Here is a 17,917-nt window from a genome sequence, read left to right as displayed (position 1 = left end):
TTGATTAAATCATTAGCCATTGGTGACTCACTCTATCTCCAGCCCCTCTTCTCCCAGGACTGACAGTGCCAACCATCTGATCATGGCTTGGTCTTTCTGGAGACCAACTCCCATCCTGAAGCTACCAACCCCCTCCCCCAGTCTTCTGTTTAGCATACAAAAGACACTTAGCCCTCCCTCCAGAGATAACGGGTTTTAAGAGATGTGTGCTAACCCTAGCCAGCTCGGCTCAGTGGATAGAGTGTCAGCCTGTGGACTGAAGGGTCCCATGTTCGATTCCTGCCAAGAGCATATACCTGGGTTGCTAGGGGGTGTGCAGGAGGCAGCCAATCAATGATCCTCTCTCATCATTGATGTTTCTATCTCCCTCTCCTTCTCTCTTCCTCTCTGAAATCAATGAAGAAATATATATTTTAAAAAGAGCCCTAATCGGTTTGGCTCAGTGGATAGAACGTCGGCTTGCGGACTGCTGATCGATGTTTCTAACTCTCTATCCCTCTCCCTTCCTCTCAGTAAAAAAATCAATAAAATATTTTAAGAGAGAGAGAGAGAGAGAGAGAGAGAGAGAGAGAGAGAGGTGCTAGGAACCAGGGACAAAGACCAAGTATTTCTTTTTTATTGTAGCAGACAGGAACAGAGCTGGGTGTGGCAGTGAAATGTTTTTAAATCCCTGCATTTAGCTGACACTATTGGAGGAAATACATGTTGACATTAAATGAGAAAATGAAATAGTATTTTACATTCTAGGGGCTATGGGAAGGAGGGGTTGCAGTACTAAAGTACTAAATTACAGGGGAAGTGGGGGGGCAGGGGGGCGGGGAGAAGCAGCAATGAGAAGGTGAAATTTGTGGAAAAACCTGAAAGGGGACGTGAGTGCGGGGAGCTTTGTGACTACCTGGGGTAGGAGAGTTCCAGGCTGAGGAACAGCTAATGCGAGGGCCCTGAGGCAGGGGCCTGAGGTGTTCAAATAGCAGCTAGGAGGTCAATATGACCAGAGCAAAGCAAGTGTAGGGGGCAAGTGGGAAAAGTTGAGAGCAGGGAGGTGGCTGATTAGGTCATGCAGTACCCTGTAGGCCACAGGGAGACTTTGGCATTTACTCCCAGGCAGGTGGGAGCCATGGAGGGTTCTGAGGAGAGGGATGTGACCAGACTCAGGTGCTCACAGGCGCCCCTCTGGCTGCTGTGGCGGAGGACAGACCTTCCTAGTAGAATTAGTTGGAGCAACATTATCCTCTCTGCCCTCCAGGCAGAGGAAGTTTCCAGAGCCAAAGGGGTGGCCCTGAGTTCCAGCTAGACAGCCCCAGGCCTGAGCCGCCCTGGACTAACACGAGATCTGCTACATCCCGCACGGCCCTCAACCATCGGCTTGGCTGTGATTCAACTGCCCTCTTCCTGGAAATCGCATTTCACTAATGGAAATAAAAAAACAACTGCATCTGGGCACAATGGCTTTAATTTTTTTTTCTTGTGGAGAAAAGTGCAACGTCTTTCCCATGGACATCAGAGAATCGCTGACGCAAGAGAACCACATCCAGGATGGAAATGAGCAGGTCGGGAGCTCTCTCCGTAGTGTTTTGGGATTATGGGGGAGACGAAGCCAGTTAGCAGAATGAGCGCTTCAACACGGAGACCAAATTTCACCCTTTGCTTGTTTTTCTAAGTTTAGTTGGAGAGAATGACACAAGAATATGACCCCCAGAGAAGCCAGGAAGAGAAAAAAAAAAGAAAGAAAAGGAAAGAAAGCAGAACCCTAAACCACAGCAATCATGGCAATTTCCCACCGAACTGCCTGTGGAAAGACAAGTTGCTAAAAGCAAATGGTAAGAAGGGACAGGACCCAGGCAGGACTCCCTGCAGCTGGGAGGTGGTTTTCCCACAGCCTTCGGCTTATTTTTGTTTGTAAACTCAACAAGCCTCCCTCCCTTCCCTCCGTGACCCGGGAGCACATCCATTTCTGTTCCCCAGAGACTATCTTGAGCAAACCCTCCCCCCCACACATCATGAAATAAAAACTTGCATTATTTTTAGAAGAAACAAAAATACATATGATGCTCCTACATGCTTCCCAGTCTTGAGAGAACCCGGAGGCAGCTGCCTCGGTTGTTACTTGAAGCTGAACGGTGGAAGAACTTGGTCTACACAGAAAGCTTAGAGACAAGATTTGGCCAACCCTGCATCACACAGGCGGTGAGTGACAACAGGCTCGCCCCTCTTGACCCACCATTTTTTTCTGGCAGCAGCTCAGCGAGAATGGACTGGCCAGGGACATCTTGACAGCCCGTGGGGCAACTTAAGAAGGCATTTAACTAATTTAATGTCACTTTTATGTCAAAGCAATGAACAGTTCTGATTCCCACCCCAAGCATTCAGACCTTCTCACTTTGCGTGTCTCCCAACACTTGATCCTTTCACCAGTCATTTGACTGGTGGGTGTACAAAGATATCCTCGCTTTGAAACGCTCAGGGCCGACCCTGATACGGGGTACATGGGACCCTCTAGAAATAGGTTCAATCTAGAGTTTCCAGAAAGGTGAGGGCTAAGGTTCAACTTGAACCAGGCCTTCCCCGTGCTGCAGGGGAGGAGGCGGAGACCTTTAAGGCTACAGGAGGTCCTCTTGCCAGCAGGGGCCGGGACAGTAGAATTGGGGAACACAGACTATCGGTTTGGGCTGTCCTCACAGTGTCTATCGAGTTATGGGGTGTCGGTTAGTGTTCCAAGGCAGAAAGGGCCACGGAGCTGTACGGGGTGTGTGTGAAGATGCTAGATCCCCAAACTGCACATAACCTCCCAGCAGGAGCCCGGGGCAGCTGGGAACCCAAGCCTCAACCAGGGAGACGGACCCCAGCCCATCCCCCGTCCGCCTGCCACTCCCAAGCTATATCATGAAGTGCAAGAGGCGGTAGCAGTTACACAACCCTCCCTTCCCACTCCTCCGGCCCAAACCCCAAACATTCCTTAGAGTGACTCCTCCATTAGCAAAAAAGGTCCCGTCTCTGGACCCCACCGATGACATGGCTCAGGAAACGGACACTGGGTCTTCACCGGTGCTCACGTAAAGGGAGCCCAAGCCCTTACAGCAGAAAGTCACCAGCGAGGGCGGGCTATGGGAACGTTGCTCAATTTCCTTCTCTAGCAGGATGTGAGATGTGGAAAGACCTTGCTTGAAACATCACCCAATGGGCCCTGGGAGGCAGGTTTGGGCGGGAGGGCCCGGGGCTCCTGGCTCTGAGGTTAACTCCTGGCAAAAAGCCCCAAACAGTAAGGCGAGGGAGTTGGCGATTCCCTGCCTGGCCTCACACGGTGCATAATTCCAGAATTCAGTCCTGGATCAGGGGCAACATGGATCAGCCAAAACAGTGGCAGGGTCGTGGTGATGCGGAATTCTGGGGAAACTCAAGGCACTTCGGGGTCCCCAAAACCCGGGGGGGTCTGTCCCCCTATCCCTTCACAACAGGTAAAGCTGCTTTAATACTGTTTTCACAGACAGAGGATCTGCAGGCCAGAAGGGAGGGGTCTACCAGGGCCAAAGTCACCTCCCCACCTTGGAGCCCTGAGATCAGAGATGGATGGGCAGGCTCGGGATCAGAGCAGGGGACCCTGAGCAAGGAGCCTCCTTCCACATCTCCAAGGATGAACTCTGAGAACCCGCAGGGCGTGAGGAAGAAGGCTAACCACCTTCTGCCAGCTCGTGAACTCCAGACAACGCCCAGCACAGAATGGATGTGGACAATGGCTCGAACCCAGAAGGCACTGTGGAAGCCCCGCAGGCTGCCCATGCGCCCCCACTAAAACACCTGGAAAGCAGCAAGCGCGGGCATGTCAACATCCCCAGACCCTGCCTCTAATGCAGAGTCCCCAGGGTCAGGAGCTCGTGATGGGGGGGGAGGGCTGCTTGGGCAGCTGGCGGCTACGGTGAGAAAACGAACCATGCGGGCAGTGAGGGGCAGCTGACAGCTGACAGGGGGGAAAGGGGCGCCCTGAGCTTGGAAACAGCCCTTGTGGCTCATGCCTCAGTCACATTGCCTGCCAAGGCAGGAGGGGGTGGGTGGGGGTTGGGTACCATCTCTAGCAGCTGCAGCTGCTAGGCTGGGGAGGTGGGGCCTCCCCCAAGGTGGGGCCTTTCCCATTGCTGCCGGGGCTGGAGCTGGGATCCAGGGACTCGTTCATTTTCTCACAGATGACATCCACCAGGCGCTCGAAGACCTGCTTCACGTTGATATTCTCCTTGGCACTGGCCTCGAAGAACTCGAAACCTGGACGGACATAAGTGGGGACACCTGTGAGACCCTGAGAGGCACAGGCTGGGCTGTGGCATCATCCAAATCTGGGTTCCAAGCCCACTTCTGTCCGTTCTGCAGCTATGGGACCTTGGCTGAGCGCCTTAGGCTCTCTGAGCCGCAGTGTGCTTGTCTATAAAATGGGAACCATGTTAATAAAAACCTGCGATAGTCCTGGCTGGTTTGGCTCAGTGGATAGAGCGTCGGCCTGTGGATTGAAGGGTCCCGGGTTCAGTTCCCATCAGGGGCGCACGCTCGGGTTGCAGGCTCAATCCCCAGTGCGGGGCATGCAGGAGGCAGCCGATCAATGATTCTCTCTCATCATGGATGCTTCTATCTCTCTCTCCCTCTCCCTTCCGCTCTGAAATAAAAGGCAAACAAACAAACAAAAAACCTTGTGACAGAATCCCTGCTCTGAACTACCCTAAGAACCTCTCTGTCCCAAGGCAGTGGCTGCCAGAGTCCAGGTAGTAATACTCTGGTGCCTAGAGGGATGGGTGGCTTCGACTTACCTTCCATGCAGTTGTACTGCACAGGACGGTACCGCAAGGGTGCCCACAACACTAGACATTTCTATGGACTTTAGAAATGCTCTGGAAAATGTGCTCCAGACCAAGTAAAGCATAGCTGAAGGCGGGCTTCAGCCTGGGGGCTACCAGTCTGCAGTCTCTGTCGGGTTCCCCAGTGTTTGTGGAGAGTGTGTGGTAAGTAGTTCCTGGCCTATAGAAGGCACTAAAAATGGCAATGGTGGTGATAATGGTGATAATAATAATAATAATAATAATAATAAGTGCTTATATCATGTTTACTATGTGCCAGGCACTTTTCTAAGCGCTTTGCATAAATAAACATCTTTAATGATGCTCCGAGGCTCATCCTATTATAACCCATTTTATAGATGAGGAAACTGAGGCACAGAGAGGGAAACTCGCTTATTTAAATTCACATAGGTAACACGTGGCAGGGCCAGGGTTCACACCCAGGCTGCCTTGCTCGAGCAACAGTTAACATTAAATAAATATTTTAATATAATAAAGAAAGAAGAATAAATATTCCTATTGCACCACCTTGGGTCTTGGCCGGCTGGCTCCTGCTGGGGTGGGAGGATGTGAGGCGGCTTTGAGTGTATTCTCAGTGACTGTCACAACTTGTTTGCCCTCCCAAAGGCGGGAGGTGAAACAAACGCTTTGCTTAAGGTCCCTCAGCTACAGAAAGCAGCCAGTCAACCTGCAAATAACGTGTACGTGACGATCCTTCCAGCACCCCTAAACGTTTGGTTAAGGATCTGCCTGCAGGGAACTAGCCCGGAAAGGTCCCCGATGTGTCCCCACCTGCCACAGCCGCCAAGGTGGGCCAGAAGTGCAAACCAGCACCCACCATATTTCACACAGCACAGGGTGGATGGGCCTCTACCCCGGCACGTGTCATGCTGCACTATAAAAATGTGATTAAATAGTTAGGTGTGTAATGATAGGTGTCCTATCCGTCTCCGCTACTAGACCACCAGCTCCAAGAGGGCAGGATTTCTGTCTGCCTTGTCCACTCTGCGGCCAGTGCCTGGCACAGAGCAGGCATTAGGAAACTACATGCTCAATGACTGGGTGGATGAATGAATGAATGATGAATGAATGAATGCTAGAGGCAGGATATGAACTCAGACCTTCTCCTCGGAACCCAGTGATCATCAATGGCACCCCACTGTCTTCCTGGGCAAACCTGGCATTTCCTTCAAATGTGTGTGGCTTCTCTCAATCTGAGTCCTTTCTTTTTTTTTAAAGTATTTTTTTCTCATCATAAATATTTGCTAGAGAAAGCTAGAAACTGCTGAAAAGTATCAAGACAAATATGAAAGCCATTTGTAGTTTCATCACCCAGAGACAATTGCTCTTGATGTTTTGATATTTAGCTTTCTACTTGTAAAAATACAAATACAGCCCTAGCCGGTTTGGCTCAGTGGATAGAGCGTCCGACTGTGGACTGAAGGGGCCCAGGTTCGATTCCGGTCAAGGGCACCTGACTGGGTTTCGGGCTCGATCCCCAGTAGGAGTCCTGCAGGAGGCAACCAATCAGTGATTCTCTCTCATCACTGATGTTTCTCTCTCTCCCTTCCTCTCCCTTCCTCTCTGAAATCAATACAAAATTAATTTTAAAAAATACAAATACAGCCGAAACCGGTTTGGCTCAGTGGATAGAGCGTCGGTCTGCGGACTGAAGGGTCCCCGGTTCGATTCCGGTCAAGGGCATGTACATTGGTTGCGGGCACATCCCCGGTGGGGGGTGTGCAGGAGGCAGCTGGTCGATGTTTCTCTCTCATCGATGTTTCTAGCTCTCTATCCCTCTCCTTTCCTCTCTGTAAAAAATCAATAAAATATATTTAAAAAATACAAATACATAATTGTTGGGCTTGGGTTCGTAGGTTGTGTGTGGGGGGGGGGATTTTTTGTTTTTGTTTTTTTTTTTTTTTACAAAATTGAGATTAAATTCCATCTTCTGCTTTGTACTCTGGTATTTTCAACTTAATGACAGAGTGGGAAGTCTCCCCTCAGCCCTGGCACTAGATGTCTCTGCAAGAAGGTGTGGGCGACATCCACAAGTACCCTAGCCCACGATAGGACTCCCCAGGAAGCGAAACCCAGGCTAGAGTTCCCAGAAAACACCAGGGACCCTCTGAGGAGCAGGTTAAACGACACCCCGAGGGGGCAAAGAGCCCCAAACCTCAAATGGAAGATGTTCCATAGAACAAAGACCCAGTTTCTCCAACAAATTGATGGCAAGAAAAAAGAGAAAGGGGACCATGATAGCCCAGGGGTCCTTGGACTTTTTCTGTAAAGGGCCAGATAGCAGATATTTCAGACTTGGTGGGCCATAAGGTGCTTAGAGTTTTCTATGCAAGCATCAACAATAGTTCACAGTCATGCCAGCTAACACTGAGATGCAACCTGCTCATGTGCCAGACTCTGTTATAACTGCTTCACACGTCGTAACTCATTTAGTCCTCGTGATAACTCAGTGAGGTGGGGCTGTTACTATCTCCATTTGACACATTGGGACGTGCAGACCCAGAGAGCTGGAGTCACCGGTACAAGATCACAAAGTGACTGAGAAATAGTACAAGTTAACGTTCAACCGAGGCCAGCGTTTGCCTATGTAATCTTGCTAACAGCCCTATGAAGTAGACACGGTTTCACCTCTGTCTCCTGGGTGAGAAATGGAAGCACAGAGGGGAGGCACTGTACCCTCGGTCACACAGCAGTGGGCTGCAGACTGGGATTCTAGTTGAACTCTGGGTCCTCTACACGCCCTACCCTACAGTAGTTACACTGCCTCCTGTAAGGAAAGTCCTGGGAGAGCCTAGAATACTAGAATATTCCAGGGCAAGGTTTGCATTGAGCTTAAGAGAATTCATTCATCACCTGCTCCAAAAAGATAAACTGAAAAGTCCCCCTCCCACCCTGGTTTCTAGACACCCAGTTTTTTCAGACACAAAGGTCACTTCTGTGACTAGATCCTTCTGTATCCTACCAGAGTTCCTTTAGGCAAACATAAGTATACGTTCTTATTCTCATCCTTTTTATACACTAACTAGAGTCCCAGTGCATGAAATTCATGCAGGGGGGTGAAGTGGGGGGTCCCCTCAGCCCGGCCTGCACCCTCTCGCAATCAGGGGACCCCTCTTGCAATCCGGGACTACTGGCTCTTAACCACTCACCTGCCTGCCTGCCTGATGCCCCTAACTGTTCCCCTGCCAGCCTGATCCCCCAACCGCCTCTGCCTCAGCCCTGCCACTGTGGCTTTGTCGGGAAGGACGTCCGGAAGACGTCCGGTCTTATTGGCATATTACCCTTTTATTAGTATAGATGCAGGTGTTGGCCCACTTCAGAATGCAGGCCAAATCCGGCCCATGGCCTGTTTTGTAAATAACATTTTCCTGGCTGTCACACTCATTCATTGATGTATTGTCTATGCCTATTTTCAGGCAGAACTGAATAGTTGTGAGAGACCCTACGACCAAAACCATTTCCTCTCTGGCCCTTTAAGCAAATGTTTGCTGACCGCGGCCTGAACTAAAGGAAGCAGCCATAGCCACTGTTCTGCAGTTTGCTTTTACCTCTTAGCCATATATCCCAGGAACCTTGCCATGCTCACGGCTGCACAGCATTTTGCCACGTGAATATGCTTTCTGTTTTGTGGCTTCCTCCACTGGGAGACACCTGGGAGGCTGCCAAGGTGTCCCTGCCACTAGCAGTACTGTCATTTGACATACTCGCTGTTTCCCACGTGGGTGAGGATGTTTGTGGGATAAATGTCCAGAAACAGTCTTCTGAGTCTGCGTTCCTAGGGGGGGCAGCAGTCAGGGAGGGGGGTCAATGGGTGAACCCCCTGGAATTAAGTGGAGAAGGTGGCATACATGTGGGCATTTTTCTGGCCAGATCCTCAAAGAGCGAAGGGTTGGAGACTGTGGTTGGACCTGGGATCGGAGCATGAGGATAGGGGCTTGTTCTGGGAAGTCCAGGGCCTACAGCCCAGGTTGGGCACTAACCAAGGTCATCGGCGAGCCTCCGGCCGTCCTCCTCAAGCACGACACGCTCATCCTCCAGGTCACACTTGTTCCCCACAAGGATGACCTGAGCATTGTCCCAGGAGTAGGTCTTGATCTGGGTGGCCCTGTGGAGTTTGAGGGCTGTTAGGGCAGAGATTTGGGGTTAGGGGAGAGGGCAAAGGTCAGGGGATCAGTAGTCGGCAAGCACTCACCAGTCCTGCACTGCGGTAAAGGACTCCTGGTTGGCAACATCATACATGAGCAGGAAGCCCATGGCTCCCCGGTAGTAGGCCGTGGTGATCGTTCGGTAGCGTTCCTGTCCTGCCGTGTCCTGGGGAAACAGTGGGGTCAGCCGACTAGGGGTCACCGCACCCCCGCAGGGCCCTGCCCTCACTGCCCCGGTCTGATGGGAGGAACGTGGGCCTTGCCTCTACAGCCTCCAGTCTGATGTGAGCATGGCCCTGAGCTTGAGGAATTCCCAGTCTGAGGGGTCAGTGCCTCTCACAGACTTATAAGCCCCTTTGACCTCAGCTCCAAGAGCCAACGTAATGACCACAAATAGGAGCCTCCTGGGCTAGAGGGGACCATCTCGATGCACACACCTGGCGCTCGTTACCCTGACAATTGTTACCAATGGCTGCACCTTGGGGGTGCGGTGGGGGGTGAGGATGGCTCTGACACCTGGCAGGCTCAGTGGGGGCCTGTGGGCTCATACCGGAGATGTACCTAAATCCCTTTCCCATTAGTCACCAGGACTTCTAACTGCCTTGGGTTACTGCTGACTCCCCCTCAGGCCTCACAGGGCAGGGCGTATCCTCTCATCCGCATGAATTCGCTCACAGATAATACTCCCCTACTCTTCACATCTACTCCATGCCCCCTCCCCGACTCTGGGCTCCTCTCTCACTCGGGACCCCTTCCCACGGCCCCACACCTCCCCATGGACGTCCCAGAGGGAACTCCAGGCCCTCCTCAGCCGCAGACCCAGGAACAGCGGCAGGGCCCACCCATATCTGCAGCTTGATCCTCTTGTCGTGGCGGTAGACGGTCTTGACCTTGAAGTCAATGCCCACGGTGCTGACGAAGGCGGGTGTGAAGGAGTCGTCTGCGTAGCGGAACAGGAAGGATGTCTTGCCCACGCTGCTATTGCCAATGAGCAGCAGCTTGAACATGTAGTCGAAGTTCTGGTCTGCTGCATCACGTGGGCTGGTGGGGGGGTCTCCAGCTGATGCCATCCTGGGGGGAAGCCTCCTGCCGGGGAGGCCTGGAGCCCTGCAGGGAAATAAAAGACAAGTAACCTGGGTTCAAATCCCGGTTCTGCCACTTGGAGGCCAAGCGACTCAGGATGCATCAGTTGCTCTCTGCAGGACGCAGAAAATGGGGATGTTTGGCAAATGCAAGGGCCCAGGTTGGGGGGCGCATGGCAGCCTCTTCTGGCTGCTGAGGAACCAGACCCTGCAAAGGTGCAGGTGTGGACTTTGCCCCCTGGTGAGCAGCCAGTGTGGCCCAGGTGTGAGCTGGGGGAGGGGGCCTGCCAGCTGGATAGAGCCCCCCCTCCCCCCCCCCCCCCCCCCCCGCAGGCTGGGTGTTGACTTTGGCAGGTGTCAGCCACCGCCAGGGTGCCTACCCTGCCCCCATCCAGGCTGAGGTTAACCCCTTCCCTGATCCCCAGGGGAGGGGATTTCAGTAGGTTCAGCCCAGGGGTTTCAGTGATCCAGCCCAGGGATAAGCCCAGCTCCGCCCCGGCAATGGTTACTGCCACCTTCTGTTTGTCAAAGGGGCCGGGCCCATTTCGTTCTGGAGAGAGCTGACTCAGTCCAGCCCCAGCCCAGGGAGGCTGGGGTGATGGTCCTCAAATAGAAGGAAGCCACCCCAGCCACCTAATAACCAAGAACCCTGCTGCCAGGACCACCACTCCTGGTCCTGTCCTTCCAGGCATTGTGTCCCCACAGCGGGGCTGCTCCACCTGGGCCCGGGACATGCCCTCAGCCCTCAGGGCCGCCCTAGATCTCAGCTTCCCCAGCTGTCTACAGGGAGCCACACGGGGAGGTTCCAGAAGACCTGGGTGAACGGAGGGCACACCTGCGGAGATACTCCTCGCAAAGCTCTTTCTCAACTGCCTGTGGGGCTTTTTTCCATTTTAAAGGAGAACACAACCGGCCCCCCTTTCTGCCCAGCCCTCAGCCCCACCCCGTGTTCCGGGAGAACGAGTTTGAGGGGAAGACAAGAGACAGGAAGCCTTTCCCCGAGCTGGGCAGGGCTGCCAGGCTGGGGCCCCCGTCCCCGCCCCATCCCCAGCCCACCTGTCAGCCGGCCCCATCCTCCCTCGCCCCGCACTTGGTAAGGGTCCCGGGATTTGGCCCTTTCCCTCTTCGCTGGATTTGGGGGGCCCCAGCCAGTGCGGGGTAGCTCTGGAGCTTCCCCCCATCACCATATGGTCCCATCTCCTGTTCCCAGCGGGGCTCTCGTAGCCGCCCGCGTCCCATTAACGTTCTCGGAGGAGCCCAGCTGGGTGGGGGCGAGGGTAGAGGCGTCCCCCGCTGCCCGCCTTTGTTCCCACGGGGCCTCCCCCAACCCCCTGTCCCGCCCCCCCCCCCCCCCCCCAGACCTGATGGGACGCAGAGGTGTGGGGCGGGTGCGCTCCCTCCGAGGGGGTCACCTCGAGTGGGTCGTTGCCCGCGGAGTTTCCGCCTCCGAACTCGCTGCGGCTTTGCCCTCGGCCGCCACCCCGACCGCGACCGCGACCCCGACCCCGCAGCCTCTGCCACCGCCGCTGCAGCCCGCAGCCACCCGGATCCCGCGCCGGCTCCGCCCAGGCGGGGAAGGAGGGGCCGCTCCCGGGGGAGGGGAGGGCAGGGCGGGGCCGAGTCCGGGGCGGGACTTGTGGAAAGTGGGGATAGGAGGTCTGGAGCTCACCCTCCACCCGCCCCAACAATAAACTACTTATAGAACTCCTACTGTGTGCAGGGCGATTGAGCGCGCGGATTCTGGAGCCAGGTTCGAATCCCAGCTCCACCGCTTTCTATCCCTGTGACTTTGGAGAAGTTACTTAACCTCTCTGGGCCTCAGTTTCCCCAACAGTCAAATGGTTGATACACACAGGGTTGTGTATGGGTTCTGGTCTGAATTAGTGTTTGTAATTGCAGTGTGCCTGATCCTAGAGTGGGCTCAATCCCTTTTCCAAATATTCTTAAGGGCCCTTGGAATTAATTTCCACTTTATGGATAAGGAAACTGAGTCTCAGAAAGGATCAGCTCCTTGACCGAAGGCACACAGTATGGAAATTTGGCATATCCAGCCCTAACTGAGGTCCTAGAGTTTTCTTTTTGCCAGCAGGAGAGGATGTGCAGTTATAATAGCTTAGGCTTTGCTGGTGTTCAAATTCCACCAACTCCACCTGAAGCCACTTGTGGAACATCTCTGAGTACCACTGCTTCATGAAACAGCAGATGCCTCTGAGGACTGCCATGAGGATGAATAAAAATGACATGCATCAGTCAGGAAAGAGTGGCATATGCTCAGTAACAAGCATCCCCAAAACTTCAATGGCACCCAACATTTAAGGTTTGCTTCTCACACTGGTCATTGTGGAGAAGGGAAAATGTGGCAAATCGTGCACTGACTTGTATAGTAGTCCTCCCTTACCCAAAGCTTCCTTTCTGTGGGTTCAGTTACCCACAGTCAACCACTGTTTGAAAATATCAAATGGAAAATTCTGGGATAAACAATTTTTAAGTTTAAAATTGTGTACCATTCTGAATAGCATGACACAATCTTTCACTATCTTGTTTCATGCAACCTGGATGTGAATCACCCATGTCCACCATATCCACGCTGTGGACACTCCCCACCCATTAGTCACTTAGAAGCCATCTCAGGTATTAGACCAAATGTCATGGTATCACAGTGCTTGTGTTCAAGTAACCCTTATTTTACTTAATAATAACCCCAGCCCCGCCACTGTTGTTCAGTGGTTGAGTGTCACCCCCTGCACCAAGAGGTCGCCAGTTCAATTCCCAGTCAGGGCACATGCCCAGGTTGCAGGCTCGATCCCCTGCAAATGGTGTGCAGGAGGCAGCCAGTCCATGTTGATGTTTCTCTCGCATGAATGCTTCTACCTCCCTTTCCCTTCCTCTCTCTCTAAAAAAAAAAAAGAAATTTAAAAACCCCATAATTTAAAAAAAATAATAATGACCCCCAAAGCACAAGAGTAGTGATACTGGCAATTCAGATATGCCAGAGGAGCCATAAAGTGCTTTAATTAAAAGGTATGTGTGTATAGAGAAAAACCATGTAATATATATAGGACTAGAGGCCCAGTGCATGATTGAATCATGCACGTGTAGGGTGCCCTACACGCTTTTGCTTTCGATCACAGGGGAGCTGGGTGCCTGTCCGCTGGTGCACTAGGCGCCGGAGGCTTCTGAAAGGCCTGGTGCCTGAGTGGACAGGCACCCAGCTCCCACGCTTTCCTTTCGATCGCTGGTGCACCACGCGGAGGCTTCTGAAAGGCCTACTGCCTGAGCGGATAGGCACCCAGCTCTCCCGCTTTTTTTTTTTTTTTTTGCTCCCCCGCTTTTGATGGTCCGCGCGGCAGGACGTCAGCTCGCTGCCCCAGAGGCCCCTTCTGTGCCGCAGCACAGACATGGCACAGACGCTGAGCTCGTGCCGCTGCTGGCAACGCAGCTCAGCATCCTGCCGGCCCAATCAGCTACCCCAGCCACCCCGAGTCCCGCCCCCCCGCGCCTCCTGGCCAATCGTGGGCATAGCAAAGGTACAGTCAATTTGCATATTTGTCTATTATTAGGTAGGATTTGGTACTATCCATGGTTCAGGCAATCACAGGGTCTTAGAATGTATCCCCCATGGATAAGGAGGGGTCCGTTGTACCCTTCTCCCTCTCTCTCTCTCTCTCTCTCTTTTTTAATCCTCATCTGGGGATATTTTCCCATTGATGTTAAAAGAATGGAAGGGAAGTAGGAGGGGAGAGAGAAACATCAATATGAGACACATTAATTGGTTGCCTCCTGCACACGTGCCCTGACCAGGGCTGGGGATCAAGCCTGTAACCTAGGTACATGCCATTGACCAGGAATTGAACCTCAGATCCTTTGGTCCAAGGTCTGACGCCCTCACCTCTGAGAAAAACGGGCTAGGGTGTACCCTTCTCTTTGGAAATGACTGTTGGGGTCTGTTTACATTTCATTGGCCAAAGCAAGACACATGGCCACCCCCAATTCAATGGGGTTGAAAATATGCTTGTCCCCGAGGGATCAGAACCAGCTATTGTTACAATAATATATGGTACCAGTATGTGAATGATTAGCTCCATGCGTGGCACACAGTGGCTGCTCAACAAATGGGCACTGTGATAGGAAGAGCTTGGGGCTGCGATAGCTAACACTCCAAATCATCATGGGGAGTGTGAACGGAGAAGCAGAGGCCCTCGCTTCCATTCTTGTCCACCTTTCCCCCTGCTTCCCAGTCGGAGAAAAAGGACAGCAGCCATTTCCAAAGATGGGTTTATTGAGATCTGGGGCCCCAGCAGAGACGAAGAAGCAGTAGGTGCTACAGGCTCCTGAGATTCAGGGCAAGGCCAGCAAGACAGAGCCCATTGCTCAGGAGGCAGCCCAGATTGCAAATGGAGGACAGGCCATGGTAGCGGAAGAAGATCTGGCGGAGGGCACTGTACTTGGGATCCTGCTCCCGCAGCTGGCGGTAGAGGTCGGGGCCCTGGTGGCGGCCTGGGACCTCCCCACCCAGGCCCTGCTTCTTCTCCATGGTCTGCAGGGCCCACATGGCAGCTGTGGTGCGGTGCTCCAGCCAACGGGCATTGATGGTGGCAAGTGTGAGACTCAGGAACAACAGGCAGAGCTGTTGGAAGTAGTGGGAGGTGAGCCATACCTGGAAGGCAGGAGGGGCCCTCCAGAGGGTCCTTCTGCATCCTCAAAGTCCAGAGGGGCTGGGGGACAGCAGAGGGTCAAAGCCAGGCCTCCCCCTCCTTCCACAACCCAGATTAGGGCCCCTCACCAGAGCTCCAGCTCTAATAACCTGAAGCTGGCAGGAAAAGCTCCATATCAGCACCTCCTTTATCCCCCCCAAAAACCTTCTGAGCCTCCTCTTCTCTGATAGTCAGACTGGATGTTTCCAGAACATAGCCTTGTCTCCTCTTTTCCCACAAACTGATGGTATCTCAGAGCAGAACCTCTCTTCCCCAGATTGGAACAGCACAATAACTGCCCCCTCGTTCCCCCAAAAGAGAGAGCCTAAGACAGGGTCCATCTCCTCTGTGGCCCCAGCCCAGATCCCAGAAGCTGACATTGGGCCCACAGGGAGTGAATAAAAAGCCCTTAAAGTTCTAGTTACCGCCCTGGCCGGTGTGGCTCAGTGGATAGAGCGTCAGGCCTGCGGACTGAAGGGTCCCGGGTTCGATTCCCGGTCAAGGGCATGTACCTGGGTTGCGGGCACATCCCCAGTAGGGGGGCGTGCAGGAAGCAGCCGATCCATGATTCTCTCTCATCATGGATGTTTCTCTCTCCCTCTCTCTCTCTCCTCTCTCTCTCTCTTTCTCTCTCTCTCTCTCCCTCTCCCTTCCTCTCTGAAAAAAAAAAAAAGTTCTAGTTACCCATAATACACTCCAGTCTCTATGGGATTATTCTTGAAACCCCTGTCAGGCTTTACCTGCCCACATATAAGGAACACAATGAGGGCAATGGGAGGGCGGGATAGAGAAATATGAGATGCAGAGATGGTCCCTTGCCTGGTAATTGGGAAAATGTGTGGATGGGGGTGGGGGACTTTAAATTCCCAGTCAGGCTAGTTTTTAAACAATGAGCTGGGGTCAGTGCCCCAGCCCCGCTGAGTCACCACAGCTTGGCGGCAGGCCCAACCAGAGGGAGGAGAGGGAGCAGCAGCCAGGAGACAGACAGGGGGAATAGGATCGACAGGGCTGCTGGGGATGGCTGTGCAGGCTGTGTACTGCTCACGGGTATACAGAGCCCAGCTTTGTATCCACCAGGAAGAAGGCACCGTTTTGTTGTCGTTTAATTCTCACAAAGGAGAGGCCATAGGAGCTCAGTGGGGTACTGGGAATAAGTCTTCAGAGGGTAGTGAAGCCCAAGTCGGCATACCTGGCTGGTCTCCCAGAATGTGAGCTGAGCCCAGGCGTGTTGTGGAAACAAGATGCAGAAGTTGACGAAGGCACAGCCCATAGAGATGTGAAAGTAGAATGGGAAGAGTTTGCTCTGCACGAGACCGAAGGTATGTCGTGGAAGGCCTCGGAAAAGCAGGAAGCCTGTGGAGTGTAGGGCACCACACATCCGTTAGGATACTCCAGGTCCTGCTCTCATTCCTGTCCCCACCCTGGGTATCCATGACGTCCAGAACGAGGGTCCCTACCTGAGAAGAAGGTCACCCACATTTGCATGCCCCAGGCCCCGGACAAGACCAGTAGATGGACCACCTTAGTCAGGCTTGCCGGGTCCCCGCCTTCCTCCATCTTGCAGGCCTGGGAAGGAGGTACCGAGTGGCTCAGAGCTTTACCTTTGGCCTTCAGCCCCTGTGAGCCTGCGCAAGGCCAGGGTCACCAGGAATAAGGGTCGGGCCCTGCGACAACCCTACCCCATCTCTCTAAATGTCAGCCCTCAAGATCTCAGACTCTCTGGACCCCAACATCCATGCCACCTCCAACACCCCCAAGTTTCAGCCCCACCAGTTCAAGCTCGTAGCCCTAGATCTTCTGAGATCACCTCAGTGACTCTCAAATATCACGTCGGGGTCCCAGTTCTAACAGCAAAGATCCTGCTCCCATAACAACATCCAGATATCTATATGAAGATCCCCAAAGCACCCCGGCTCCATCTAATCCTGAGAAACCCCCAAATCTCATCCCAAAGACACCGATCCCACCAGTAGGAATCGGGACTTCAACCCGCAATACCCAGGAGTCCGAGACCAGAGGCGCCCTCCGACACCCCCAAGTTTCAGCCCCACCAGCTCAAGCTCGTAGCCCTAGATCTTCTGAGGTCACCTCAGTGACTCTCAAATATCACGTCGGGGTTCCAGTTCTAACAGCAAAGATCCTGCTCCCATAACAACATCCAGATATTTATATGAAGATCCCCAAAGCACCCCGGCTCCATCTAATCCTGAGAAACCCCCAAATCTCATCCCAAAGACACCGATCCCACCAGTAGGAATCCGGACTTCAACCCGCAATACCCAGGAGTCCGAGACCAGAGGCGCCGAGGCCGATCTTGGGGGCCAGCGGGCTGGGCCCGGTACTTTACTCCCGGGATCCTCACCACCTCTCCTCGTGGGACCAAGAACTCGTCCCGCCTCCCAGCTGAACCCGAAGCCAATCCAATCGTAATCTGCTGCCTTCTGTACCGCCCCATTAGATATTGACTAATCGATTAGCAGAAACCTGCCTGAAGCCCCGCCCCCTCGCCGGGATTTTACTCAATTACGCGGCGGCTCCCAAGATCTGCGGAAGCGGGAAGGCGCCAATGAGGCCTTGGGATGCAACGGAGGGGGCGGGGCTAACGTGTCAGCCACGCCCCTCTCTGTGACTCCGCGTTTGGGCTCCGCGCGTTTTAAAGTGATGGTGTCCCCACAGGATCAAATTTCAGCGTCACAGCTGGGGACTGGCTTCGCGGTTCCTGATGGGAGAGCATGAGCAGGTGCTATGTGGTAGGTGGGGGTGGGAAGGGTTCGGGAGCTTGTGGGGCGCAGGATTCAAGGCCCGGGGGGCGGGGCCCAGGCTAATGACCCTCCCCTCTCTCCCCAAGAATTCTCCCTGGAGGGACTTGGGGAGGAACTACTGATGTGGGAGGGGGAGGGTGTTCTACTTGCAGTTGGCACCCAGAAATGGGTCTTCCCTCTCCTCCAATCCTCTCAGGGCTCCTATGACTCCCAGCTCCCAAGTTCTCAGCGTGACATTCAAGGACATACACTGAGTTTCCACTGCTGTGTGCTAAACACTGGCATGGATTAATCTACTTAATCACAGCAACTCAATTATGTGGTAGTGTGATATCCCATTTTTATAGTTGGGGACACTAAGGCATGGGGAGGTTCAGTATTCTTCCAATACCACAC

The 17,917-nt window shown here is 53.4% G+C and overlaps 2 protein-coding genes across 11 annotated transcripts; both read right to left on the bottom strand.

The window, feature by feature from the left end:
• Positions 1-1,435: 1,435 nt before the first annotated feature.
• Positions 1,436-11,619, bottom strand: RAB3D (RAB3D, member RAS oncogene family). 4 transcript variants are annotated; one of them, XM_054717421.1, is made up of 6 exons: positions 11,427-11,619; positions 9,826-10,090; positions 9,031-9,149; positions 8,819-8,943; positions 4,177-4,254; positions 1,436-3,795 (listed from the first exon to the last, which is right to left on the bottom strand). In XM_054717421.1, exons 2-6 carry the CDS (start codon positions 10,051-10,053, stop codon positions 3,584-3,586), a joined length of 762 nt encoding a protein of 253 aa, XP_054573396.1. In that variant the 5' UTR covers positions 10,054-10,090; positions 11,427-11,619; the 3' UTR covers positions 1,436-3,583. The 4 variants fall into 4 exon arrangements, with proteins under 4 accessions (XP_054573396.1, XP_054573397.1, XP_054573399.1 ...); XM_054717422.1 differs by having other exon boundaries at positions 11,478-11,619; XM_054717424.1 differs by having other exon boundaries at positions 3,707-3,795; positions 4,062-4,254.
• Positions 11,620-14,326: 2,707 nt separating this feature from the next.
• On the bottom strand, positions 14,327-17,330 carry TMEM205 (transmembrane protein 205). 7 transcript variants are annotated; one of them, XM_008158028.3, is made up of 4 exons: positions 17,248-17,330; positions 16,217-16,325; positions 15,949-16,112; positions 14,327-14,692 (listed from the first exon to the last, which is right to left on the bottom strand). In XM_008158028.3, exons 2-4 carry the CDS (start codon positions 16,314-16,316, stop codon positions 14,387-14,389), a joined length of 570 nt encoding a protein of 189 aa, XP_008156250.2. In that variant the 5' UTR covers positions 16,317-16,325; positions 17,248-17,330; the 3' UTR covers positions 14,327-14,386. The 7 variants fall into 7 exon arrangements, with proteins under 7 accessions (XP_008156250.2, XP_054573391.1, XP_054573390.1 ...); XM_054717416.1 differs by lacking the exon at positions 17,248-17,330 and adding an exon at positions 17,122-17,210; XM_054717415.1 differs by lacking the exon at positions 17,248-17,330 and adding an exon at positions 17,008-17,192.
• Positions 17,331-17,917: the final 587 nt, after the last annotated feature.

Source organism: Eptesicus fuscus, chromosome 6 (assembly GCF_027574615.1).
Source record: "Eptesicus fuscus isolate TK198812 chromosome 6, DD_ASM_mEF_20220401, whole genome shotgun sequence".
Classification (NCBI taxonomy): domain Eukaryota; kingdom Metazoa; phylum Chordata; class Mammalia; order Chiroptera; family Vespertilionidae; genus Eptesicus; species Eptesicus fuscus.
The sequence above is the reverse complement of the archived record's forward strand: the minus strand, read 5'-3'. Positions and strand labels throughout refer to the sequence as shown.

Bases quoted from the DNA above. Each gene is read 5' to 3' on its own strand.
- RAB3D (XM_054717421.1), bottom strand. From the start codon at position 10,053: ATGGCATCAGCTGGAGACCCCCCCACCAGCCCACGTGATGCAGCAGAC. The intron at 9,150-9,825 runs GTGGGCCCTGCC...CTGTTTCCCCAG, and splicing joins GGATCAAGCTGCAGATATGG to GACACGGCAGGACAGGAACG. The intron at 4,255-8,818 runs GTTAGTGCCCAA...ATGTCCGTCCAG, and splicing joins GAGGCTCGCCGATGACCTTG to GTTTCGAGTTCTTCGAGGCC.
- TMEM205 (XM_008158028.3), bottom strand. From the start codon at position 16,316: ATGGAGGAAGGCGGGGACCCGGCAAGCCTGACTAAGGTGGTCCATCTA. The intron at 16,113-16,216 runs GTAGGGACCCTC...TACACTCCACAG, and splicing joins GTGGGTGACCTTCTTCTCAG to GCTTCCTGCTTTTCCGAGGC. The intron at 14,693-15,948 runs GTATGCCGACTT...TACTTCCAACAG, and splicing joins CATTCTGGGAGACCAGCCAG to CTCTGCCTGTTGTTCCTGAG.